Below are 12,019 nucleotides of genomic sequence, written 5' to 3' on the forward strand. Positions count from 1 at the left end.
AACACAGAAACCTTATGGAATCTGGCACTCGTGCCATGAAAGACCACCACATTCTACTGCAGATATAGCAATCAGGGTCTACTGTGCACTCATACTCAATTTACATTGCTATAATGGGCCTACATTCTCAGAAAAGCACTCCAAAAATTCTACATGCAAGCTCCTCACAACTGATTATTTTTTTGGAGGGTGGGGATACAACGAGGGTGAAACCTCTGCATCACTTTGAACGACTAAAAATATAGAGAACACCCACTCTCCCGTCTCCTGTCAAACCTTGGCAGGTGCAGAGAGCTACTTAGTTGCACAATTACATAATCTATAAACTTACAGTCAGCTGGTTCTGTAGTTGCTTGACTTGTTGTTGCAATAGCTCCAGCTGTTGGCTTTGTCTCTTGGGTGTGCCAGTTGAGTAGGAAAGTTGGGACAGGCTGTTCAGTGCTTCCTTCAATTTACTAACTTCCTTTGTCATGTCCATTATCTGGTATGGGAGGAAAGAACAGGGGACAGCATGCTAAAGGATGGAAGAAAACACAACTTCCCAAAAGCATTTGGCTGAGAGATCTTACTTAATGCCAACCATAGGTTTGTTTGTGGCTTCAACCCTGGCAAATGATTTTAAACATGCAGTGAAACTGCCAGAAGGCATGCTTAAGGAGACACTGGTGAGAACAACTCATGCTTGGAGTAAGGTAAAGGTAAAGGGACCCCTGACCATTAGGTCCAGTCGTGACCGACTCTGGGGTTGCGGCGCTCATCTCGCTTTATTGGCCAAGGGAGCCGGCGTACAGCTTCTGGGTCATGTGGCCAGCATGACTAAGCCGCTTCTGATGAACCAGAGCAGCACACTGAAACAACGTTTACCTTCCCGCCGGAGCAGTACCTATTTATCTACTTGCACTTTGACGTGCTTTTGAACTGCTAGGTTGGCAGGAGCAGGGACCGAGCAACAGGAGCTCACCCCTCGTGGGGATTCGAACCACTGACCTTCTGATCGGCAAGTCCTAGGCTCTGTGGTTTAACCCACAGCGCCACCCGCGTCCCTATATGCTTGGAGTAGATCCCTTGAAATCAAGGGAATTAAGCCCACTGACTTCAATGAGTCTACTCCACACTGAATATTTTGCCTTTTACTCAGGTTCGTGGGTTTCAGTCTTTTAGCCTCAGTTTGCCTTCTGTGAATAGGGTGCTTTGTGACCAACTACACAGCACCACAGGTATGAGTGGGCATACCTCTGCATGGCAACTGTTTTTGATCTACAACATTTTCTTATTGTTCCAAATGTGCTCAACCCCACCCCCAAAAAGACTGAGGATCTACCAACCTTCCTATCTTTATCCTCTTCTAGTTTCGAGGAATTCTCAGAGGCCTTTTTCATTTCAAGCAGCTCTTCTTGAGCTTGATGGTACTGATGAAGCAGTCTTTTGACTTCCTGTTCCTTGGCTTCCAGGAGAGTCCGGAGGCTCTCTTTCTCCCCTTTCACTTGTGAGATTTCCTTCCTCAAATGAGCAAGATCCGCAGACAGGTTTTCCCTCTCTTTTGTCAAGTCCTTCACTTTGGACAGCATGGAGTTGACTTCTCCCTCTGAAGTAGATCGTAGCTCTTCATACAACGCCCTGGGCACCATAGCTTCGCACACAGCGGCTTCTTCTTCCAAGAGCTCCCTCTGCAGTCGCTGCACCTCACCTTCCTTGTGCAGAATCTGCATTTTGAGCTCGCCGATTTCTTCTTCCATTTCCTTCAGCGAAGCCCTGAGAGAAGTCACCACCTGGAGATGCTCCGTTATGGAGACAGAGTTCTTCTTCTGGGAATCAACCAGGTTCTGGAGCTGGGTTGCTTCGCTCAACACTTTTGCATACTGGGCCTTCATTTCCAACAGGGCGCCCTCGGCTTGCTCTCTCTGCAAGACGGTGACCTCCATCAGCTTCTCGTGTTCCTCCAGAGGGATGCATCCTGAATCGGCATCCTCTGCAACACCTCTTTTCTTGCAATCTTCAAGTTCCGCCTGGGCGTCTTTGTACAGCTGGGAGAGCTTGCTGACCTGCCTGTTCAACTCGGTGATCATTTGGTTCTTTGCATCTCTCACATCCTCAGCTTCCTCACCTTGCCCAGACTCCATCTGGCATCTCAGCTTCTCTTGGAGCTTCCTGATCTCCTCCTGTCCCTCCTTGTACCTCTCAATCAGAAGCGCCTTCTCCTGGTTGATGTTCTCAATAACCAAGCAATAGGAGCTCCTCATCTCCTCGCATTCTTCTGCTGACATCGTGCCGGCCGCATCCCTCTCTCTCTCCGCCAGCTTCTCCTCCAGCTCTCTCACTTTCGCTCGGAGCCTCTCGCCCTCTTCTTGCACCTTCTGCAGTTCTTCCTTCAGCGCCTCGACTTCCTCGCACGTGGCTCTGAGCTCCTGCAGGTCCGCCTCTTTGCTTTCGGAAGCCACCAGGCCTAGCTTCATCTGCCTCTGGACGTGCAGGACTTCCTTCATCGCTTCTTCATACTTGCTTTGGGTTTCTCTCAGTTTCTGGTTGAGGTCGGAGCCGTTTTCGGAAATGTCAGAGCTGTTCAGCAAGCAAAGGGGATCCAGTGTTCCGGACTGAAGCTGCGTCTCCAAATGCCGCCTCTTCGCTTCTGAGCTGTCCAGCCTTTTTTGCACCTCCTTTAAGTTGTCTTGCAGCTGTCTGATTTTCACTTCGTTACTGCTCGCCTCTTCCTGAGCTTGTGCTAAGCTCAGCGAAGAGCAGCTGATCTCTTGAGCTGCTGCTGCCGAGCTCTCGCTTAGCCTGTCCGTTGAGTGATCGAACTCCGCACAGGTGGAACGAGAAGAATCCAGTGTTGCATCCAGGTCTTCTGTCTTGAGTGCGCGTGCCTGTAGAGACAGCAGATGGCAGTATTTAAACAACTACCTTTTTTTTGTAAACTCTTATTGTCTTTTCTCATAATAACTTATCCTTTTTGCAGAGATTCGAGAAATAGAGAGGGCTGCAACAGGAACACATTAACAGAACAAAATAAGATTGAATGCATGCATCGATTTCTAGGAGAGCACTTGCATCTTTCAAAGATCGCAGATTTGATTCTAATGTCATATAATGAATTCCAAACCCTCCTCCCTCATCTCTCAAGCAAAGCCCTCTTTGCGTATTCTTTTCTCCATGCAATTAACATGAACACTGTACAGAGAGAAAGCAGGGCTGTCAAGCATGCATTTTATGCTGTGAGCTGCCCTGAGATCTACGGATGAAGGGCGGCATACAAATTTAATAAATAAAAATAATTGGGGCATCTCTACATGGAGGAGATCTGCATGAGCTGGAGCCTTCTGCAAACATGCCCCCAATGTGTTATTGTTCAGTGCAATGGCTGCTGCTAATACATACCTGTAATTTTTCTTGCAGTTTCTTATTATGCAAGGTCAAAGATGCAATTTTTGCTTGTAACAGTAAAAGCAAGTCTTGCTGGTCTGTTTCTGAACTTACATCCAATAAACTATCAGCACCTTTCAAAAGCGAAACGGAAGGGGGGAGGAGAGGGAATACAATACAATTTATCATTCTAGGCTTTCAGTCAACACATGGTTAAGCAAATCTGGAAGTGGAAGGGAAGTGGGGGGGGGGGGGAGAAAGCAAAGGAATGTCTCTACTTGCTAGTCTCTTTTTTGTGAACCAGCCTGCAAATTTTCAAGTTAACTATTGGACTAGGGATGGAGAACCTTTTCCCATTCTCTTGTGGTATTCTGTTATGGGTTACACGCTGGCCGTGGGTGGGGCTCCCCCTTCTCCCTCCCTGCCCAACGGTTGCTACTGAAAAGGATCTCTTGCAGAGAATGAGCTACAGGCTCACAGCTGTGTCACTCTAGGTCTTGAGATTTCTATGGTGAAAATCCCATGGACAATGGAAGTTAGCCTGGGAAATCAGTTTCAGACCAAAACAGCCAGTAATACCTCCAGAGATGTGCACCTGATTGTGGAGGCGCTTGTCTATGGAAACTTAGACTCTTGTGCCAAAGGACACACTGATTGATTGATTGATTGACTGACTGACTGATTGATCAAACAAACAAACAAACAAACAAACAAACAAACAAACAAACAAACACAAACCCCCTCCTTCTTCCAAGGAACTCAGGATGCTTGATCCTGACACCAACCCTGTATGCTTGGTTAGAATATGAGCGTGTGCATGAATGGCTGAGTCCAATGCCCCTAATAGTTAAGCAGGAGTTCCAAGCGGGACCCCTGGGTCCAAAACAAAATGCTACTTTTGTGCATACTACACTATGCATAGATTTTAAGAAAGATGGCGGAGCCTCCTTCCATGGAAATTTCAAGGCAAGGTGGGTCAAGATGTTGCCAAGCATGCTTGAAAAACAATGGGGCAGTGAATTTTACAATCCTAGCATAACAGACCATGATGCCAAATGACAACTTCCTATGAAAGAAGGCACCTTCTTTTGGTTGGTAGGTTGTTTGGTGTGGGTGAGTAAGGAAGGAGAAAGTGACAGTCCAGCCAAAACATCTGTCTTACACCATACCTGCAGTACTATCGCTCATCCCATCCTTGCCATCAGAGTGAATGGCACTGATATCTTCCTGCTGAAATGCAAAATGCATAAACATTTGTTTAAAGAGAGGGCTAACAACATGGCACTCCTCATCAAAAAGCACAAATACTTGCACATCAAAATCCCACCACCCTGTGAAGTAACGACCAATGCATTTTAGTCAGGAACTGTCACTCAGCTGCAGCTTTCCCAGCTTTTGGGATAGTTAAAAGGCAGGTGTTTGATTAAAAGCAAGCAAATACAATTGCCTATCAAATGTGAACTTAATGGGATGTATTCAACTGAATTCAAATGTAAACCCACCGTTGGCCCTAAGTTAGTCATGTGTATTAGTTTCAATAGGTATCCTGAACCCAAGATGCTCAGGGCATTGAAACTAGCCTGGTAGGACATGGGCAGCCAGTGCAGATGTTTCAGCAGAAGTATCACATGCTGTTGGCTGTCTGCCTCCATCAACAGTCTAGTGGTGACATTCTGCACCAGCTGGAGTTTCCAGACCAGGCCCAAGGGCAGCCCCACATAGAATGCATTGCAGTAGTGCAGTCTGGAGGTTACCAATGTTTGGACTACAGTGGCCAGGTTAATCCCAATCCAGAAATGGACGTAAAAGGTACTCTTCGTCCCTAGCTGACAAAAGGCCTGTCTATTGCTTAAACAACTGGTATGTTCTTTGGTTTCAAGAAAACCACTGGCAGCCTAACAACACAGGATGCTAAACGGGTCACTTGGGAGCAACACAACTGTCTTTTCTTAAACAACAGTACTTTTAGGGGAGAGGATTATTATTTTATTTTCGTCAGGACCATAGCATGGGGGGAAAGAGGGAAACCTCCCCCTGCTGATGTGCTGCAGCCCTAATCTTGACTGCCTCCCCACAGCTGATAAACAAACAAACAACAACAACAACAACCTTTATTTGTATCCCACCCTCCCCGGCTGAGACTGGGCTCAGGGCGGCTAACATCAAATATATAACATTGGTATAAAAATCAAACAATAATTAAATTACCTCCTAAAAACAAGTCAGGATCAAATTAAAATCTAATTAGATGGCTTTCCGCAGGATTAGGGTTGGGAACAGTAAATGTTCATCAGGCCCAACTGTTTACGCTGTTCTTATATGGGCCTGTGAGAATGCTGGGAGGCCTCTTTCATACTAGTTCTTATACAAAAAGAGAAGTGGAGTCAGGCTGAGCCCTGACCAAAGGCCTGGCGGAACAACTCCGTCTTACAGGCCCAGCGGAAAGATGTCAAAGACATAAAAAAAAACAAGACGTAACTCCCAACAATACATTTCACATCGCAGCCCCCTGGGTTTTACTGATTTCCAGCTACGCTTCCCTTTGGAGAACTTTAGGTCACAATTGTGAAGCTTTGCCCTCCTTCCTTGGGGTGATGAAATCTTTTTGTCACCTTAAGCAACTCACTACAAGCACACAGGGTTTACATTTAGCCAGAAGCAAGAGTTGAAAAACGGAGTATACCTTGGATCCGTGCTCAGCAAAGGAAGGCTGGCCTTTCCCAGACACTGGGGTTGAAGTTGTTGAATGTGGAGAGGACAGGTCGCTAAGCTGCAAAAGATGAATGCACTTCAGAGACACAAACTGCCTCTTGCTAGCAGAAGTCATCGCTCTCTGTTAGTTCAATACAAGCAAGACAACACAGAAGTTGTCTTTAGCCAGCGGCAGGCATGCAGTCAGACAATCGCCCAAGCAACGGCTCAGTTTAATATTAAACTTCTTGTTAAGACGCTACGTGCTCCTCATGTGCAAAGCTGGTTTGCATCCGTCCAGGGGGAATCTTAAAGCCGATTGTTAAAAAGCAAGACTGTCACAGAGTTTAATGCGTGTAGCACCTTTATAAGCCCCACTGCTCTAAACTTAGGATCTAGTCATATTCCCAACGGCCCTCCTGCAAAGCGTAACCAAGATGGGCTTTCAAACAACAGACCGTCCTATTTCTATCCTTATGAGAATTCGCCCATGATACATGAGACGCGCATTTTTAAAAAAGGATTTGCACAAAGCAAATTTAACCAGCTCTATTCCCGACAGGACATTCCTCACCCGCCCAGCCCCGTCTAGACATTGCAAATGTGTTCAAGTTGGACTTGAGCTCTTTTACCTGGATAGGACTGACAGGAGGTGGTGGTGGGGCTTTGCGTTTTTTTGGAGTTCCACTTCTTTCAGAACTTAATCTACAGACTTGGTCATGCTGGAAGTGTCACAGGCCAGAAAAGGGAGGTCTGTTAGTTTGGTTAGTAAGGTCTGCGTTAAAAAAAAGTTCTTCTTTTTTTTTCCTTTTAAGGTACAAGAGATTTTTATTTTTTTAAAGCACATTCATGCCTCAACTCATTCAAAGGTAATTCCTCTATATGCAGGGATATTGCACATGCGCAACCCTGAGCTCACCATGCCCCATTTTGCAACATGCTTCATTACATTGGGTGGAGTGAATAAAGCAAACCCTTTCCCATGGAGCAGTGATCTCAAAATGCACTGCTCTTCACAGCCTCAAGCAATTTGCTAACATTTCTTGCTAACGCCTTTCTTTTCCCCCAAGGAGGGAGAGTTTTCCTTTTCCTTTTTGTTTACTTCTATTCCAGGGTCACTCGTGTTCATAAATTGCTCAGAGCAGTGGCAAGGAATCTGTCACCCTCCAAATATGGGACTACAACTCCCATCAGCCCCAGAAGGCATGGCCCAAAGGTCAGGGATGATGGGAGTCGCTGTCCCTGGTTTAGGGGCCTTTTAGACCTGCCCCCAAACTAATTTTTTTGCAACAAATAAACACTCTGTGAATGTCAAAATCATCTGCAAAACCCACTTTCCTTCTCTACTTCTTGATTTGACTGCATGCCACCCAGATCATTAACCAGATCATCTGTAACTGCTGAATTCCATAAAAGGGGAATTCACACTTGGGTCCAACTGGCTGCTCAGATGAACATCCCCTTTCCCCTCCCTTATTATGGAAGCTGTACATGACCACTGAAGCAACTCTGCCATTTTCTTCATGCTTACTCTTGCCAAGCAATTCCTTAAAACCAGTAAGACTCAGTCAGCTATTTCAAGGCATCAGGAGGCCACATTGAGCTTGTTTGGATGAAACAGTAAACTATGGTTTGGCATTACATGTGCTGGCTTGGGGTTTGTGGGATTCCCTCTGGCACAGTCATGAAATCAGAAACTTTCGCTTCCAATTTCAGTTAGCCACAGTGACTCACTAGAACCAAACCAGAAGCAGTGGTTAATCTTAACTATGGCTTACAGAAGAGTTAGGGTAAGGATAGAGTTGCTGGACTCCAAGTCCCATCAGCCACAGCCAGCATGGCCATAGATCAGGGATGGTGGGAGTTGTAAGCCATCTGGAGAGCTATGGGTTCCTTATCCCTGTTTTGGGGAGATCAGCTAGCACTGTGCAAACGATGGGCTGAAGTTGACTTGTTTCCCTACGCCATAATTAAAGTTAACAACAGATTGTCCTATTTCAGTAATTGAAATTAATTTTTTAAAAAAAGGAATCAAAGGCTTTTGAAGTGCTCCCCATGGCTGTGTCAGAAGAAGGGAGAGGAGTTGCTCATAAGCTCAAGGATTGTTCATGTAATGCCAAACCACAGTTTAACATTATGTCCAAATGAAACCAGTAGAAGCCTGTTTCTTTTGAAAGCGAGTCAGTTTCCCAGGTCTACCATTAGACCCTAGTCTACCATTGGACCTGCTGCTCTGACGCAAGGCTGTGTGTTAATAGCAGCCACAGAGTGGTTGGTGAGCAAACAGCCCATGGTGCTGGGGGAGAAGGCTGTAATGCTTCACTGTGCCATCCCCTCACCCCAATCAAAATTGCCCCATGGTGGAAAACATACAAGTACCTTACACATGTCTGCATATTTACCCTTATGGGCAAAGCAACTTTGGATTGGAGGGGGATATTCAGGAAAATGGTGCACAGAAAAGCATTAAACCTTCTCCTTCCAGTACTTCAAGTCTCATCTGATTTGCAACTGCTCCATAACTATTAACTTATTTTAAGGAAATGCTGGAGATTCCCATCACAGACATGTCATAACATAGCAAGTTTTGCCCTGTCCTTACAAAGGATATGAGAACATTTGGGTTAGAGATAAGAGGAGACAGCTATCTCACCAATACCATACAGGTATCAATGAAAGGGAACTATCTATGAGTTTACTAAAACTGCATATGCTTCTGGAATCACTTAACAAACCAAATCACTTCCATTATTACTTTCTAATCCTTTACTTCTTTTTTCAGAGCTTGAGGCTACTTGTTATTATGGTAATAAAGCATTTCTGATTCTTTTTTCCTTTTTACCTGCTTTGGCTTTGTTGGTGACTTGAAATCTGTAGATGAAAAAACAAAACATTGCCTTTTAATAGAAAACCTGAGATATCTTCTTTCTGCTTAAGAAATTTCCATTCGGATCCTAAACTCACAGCTTCTTAGGAAGCAGGCCCCTTTCTTCATATGGATTCAGATGCAAATAAGAATACTTGAGATCATAGGCTGGGAACCGGGCATTTACTAAGGACTAATCAGTAGAAGTCAATGCATCTTTGAAGCCTAGCCTTCTTTCCCGCGACAGGTTGAGCTCCCGTTGCTTGGTCCCAGCTCCTGCCAACCTAGCAGTTCAAAAGCATGTCAAAGTGCAAGTAGATAAATAGGTACCACTCCAGCAGGAAGGTAAACGGCATTTCCATGCGCTGCTCTGGTTCGCCAGAAGCGGCTTAGTCATGCTGGCCACATGACCCAGAAGCTGTATGCCGGCTCCCTCAGCCAATAAAGCGAGATGAGCGCCGCAGCCCCAGAGTCATCCGCGACTGGACCTAAGGGTCAGGGGTCCCTTTACCTTTAATCAGCCGAAGCCAATGCATCTTTGAAGCCTAGCCTTCTTTCCACAATGTAATAATCTTTTTTGTGCACAGAGAGACGCAAGAGCACTTTCAAACAAGCAACCCACTTTGGACAGACCCAAGATAGCACATTCCTCGGACAGTCCAAAGACCAGGCTGTGTGCCATGCTCAGTGCTCGGAGCAGCTCTACAAAGGGTGGTAAAACAGAGACTAAGAGAATGGATAGAGTAGCTCAGCTGGTAAAGCATGAGACTCTTAATATCAGAGTCGTGGGTTTGAGCCCATGGTGGGCAAAAGATTCCTGCATTGCAGGGGGTTGGATTAATGACTTTTGTGGTACCTTCCAACTCTACAATTCTATGATTGTATGAGTCAGCATCCTGTCTTCTGGCATAGACAGTCCAGAAAGTTTGAGTAAGAACCTCATGCCTCCCCAGGTAACCCCTACAGTAGGGGTGGGGAATATGTGCCTGCCCCCAAACATGTTGATGGACTCCAACTCCCATCATCCCCAGCCAGCATAATTTAAGAAGTGTAGACATACCAGCGTCTTGAACAATTTTCAACTGAAGGAGATTCTGAATCCCTGTATTTTCAGAGACTGCAGCATAATGCAGGGCATTGTGTCCAAGCGCATCCACCAGGCTTATGTCTGCACCTTTTCGGACGAGGACTTCTGCAATGCTGAGGTTTCCTGCTTCGCACACCAGCATCAGAGCCGTCCTAGAGCAAGTTGGCAAACAGAGAATATAAGGAGGAGCCACAGGCATGAGATTAGCAAAGCAATAACAACCCCTGAAGATACTGATGTTATAAATATGAAATTGGGAACTGCTAAATATGTAATAGGATGAAATCCAGTTTGGAGGGTGTCGAGGAAGTCTTTTACCAATGTAGATACACCAGGGAACAAGAAGGAAAAAAATCTTCTTTTATTTTGTGTGTTTTTATTGTTGTTAAGTTTTTATGTTGTGTCGAATGTAATGTTTTACTTTTGTGTTTTTGTCTATGTGTTATAAGAGAAAACTAATAATTTTTTTGGGGGGGGATTTATTTTCTCCTCAAAAATAATAATAAAAAACCCCCCACCCCCTGAAGGTTGTGAGTTTGTGGCTCATTTGTTATCCTACAGGAGACGAGTGCCTACAGGTTCAAGCAGCAGAAGAAGACTGGGCAGTCAGCTGAGTCCAGGAAGTGGAAAAAGCTGACAGGCTTTGATCATCTGATAAGATGACACTTTGCTACTCCTGCAGAAAGTAATGGTCATCGTGTCATCAACAAAATTTGTCCTGACTTGAATTTACAGCGTATCTATGACTTGATCTACAGTAAGAGAACACTGCAAGACAGGGGAGGCACCTGAGAGTGAACCAGTAAAGCTTTCCCTAAGAGGTTGAGCCATTTATGCATGCTGCAAAGGGCTGGATGAGTCCCATCTAGTCCAGCATCCAGAAAACGGATGCCTAAGGGAAGCCTGTAAACAGGACCTGAGTGCAATGGCACTCTGCCCAGTTTTGGCTCCCAGCAACTGGTATTCAGAAGCATGCTTTCTCCGACAGTAGAGATATGCCAAAGCCAGCCGCTACTGATAGCTTTACTCAAAATGAATTTGTAGGACAGATGTATCTGGCGGACAAGATCCTCTGTTGACCATATAGCCACACAGAATTCTGCTTGACCATAATTTTGCCAGAAGAGCTTTTTTTTTTTAGCAGCAGCCTGTGTCAACCCAGTCTAGAATTTTGTATCTCACTGTAACCTGCCTCTGGATGGGGAAGAGGCATAATGAGTTCTTGCAAGCAGGGGAAAACATCAAAAAGGATACAGCTTTGACAACTTTATTAGGCTGTGCCTCGAGATGTCAAACGCTGCAAAACAGCTTCTCTGAAAGTCACGGAGAAATGGGTGACTTTAGAAGAACCAGAAAAACATGTCATCTCTTGCATGGCTTTTTGTTAGCTTTCAAGCTAATAAATATAAGCAAGAAGTTCAGTGACAGCTTAATTGGACCTAAACCACAACGTAAGATATTTAGCGGTGAAGAACCTAAAATCTGATCTCAGATTAGAAGGAGATCCTTAGACCCGATTAACGCTGAAAAAGTTTGTGACTACTAAGTAAGTTTATTTGTACCTTCCATTTTTGTCTCTGGAATTGATGTCTGCGCCATGCTCCAGAAGGTATTTGGTTACTTCGGTGTGGCCATTTTGTACAGCCAGTAACAAAGGTATATTCCCATCCTAGTTTTTTTAAAAAATAAAAAAGAGATTAAACACTATCAGTTATTCAGTAAATTTTAAAAAGACTTCAGAGAATGTAACTCTTATGTGAAAACAGGTGTGCAACCTTCTTCAACAGGTGCTCAAAATCTTGCTGTCTAAGGGACAATAGACAACAGCTAGCCATGCAGCAATGCACGTAAAACCCCACTGCATGGCCTTTGCTGAGTTCTGAGCTTCCTTTACTCATGGGCTCAACACAGCGCCTATAAGCCCTCTGCTGCTTTCAGGTACCTCGGTTTACGAACTTAATCCGTTCCGGAAGTCCGTTCTTAAACCAAAACTGTTCTTAAACCGAGGCACCCTT

General features: G+C 45.0%; 1 protein-coding gene across 4 annotated transcripts in view; it reads right to left on the reverse strand.

The window, feature by feature from the left end:
• RAI14 (retinoic acid induced 14) overlaps positions 1 to 12,019 on the reverse strand; it is a 96,519-nt gene that overhangs the window by 4,550 nt on the left and 79,950 nt on the right. For 3 of the 4 annotated variants that reach the window (XM_028749327.2, XM_077936436.1, XM_028749326.2), the window contains 9 exons: positions 11,567 to 11,673; positions 9,978 to 10,156; positions 8,894 to 8,922; positions 6,684 to 6,773; positions 6,044 to 6,130; positions 4,530 to 4,590; positions 3,376 to 3,494; positions 1,326 to 2,864; positions 332 to 481 (listed from right to left, as the gene is read on the reverse strand). In XM_028749327.2, coding sequence (XP_028605160.2) covers positions 332 to 481; positions 1,326 to 2,864; positions 3,376 to 3,494; positions 4,530 to 4,590; positions 6,044 to 6,130; positions 6,684 to 6,773; positions 8,894 to 8,922; positions 9,978 to 10,156; positions 11,567 to 11,673 — 2,361 coding nt within the window. The remainder of the gene's footprint in view (positions 1 to 331; positions 482 to 1,325; positions 2,865 to 3,375; positions 3,495 to 4,529; positions 4,591 to 6,043; positions 6,131 to 6,683; positions 6,774 to 8,893; positions 8,923 to 9,977; positions 10,157 to 11,566; positions 11,674 to 12,019) is intronic. The other variant, XM_028749328.2, reaches the window with a different exon arrangement.

The sequence above is a fragment of the Podarcis muralis genome, chromosome 11 (assembly GCF_964188315.1).
Source record: "Podarcis muralis chromosome 11, rPodMur119.hap1.1, whole genome shotgun sequence".
In the NCBI taxonomy this organism is placed as follows: Eukaryota; Metazoa; Chordata; class Lepidosauria; order Squamata; family Lacertidae; genus Podarcis; species Podarcis muralis.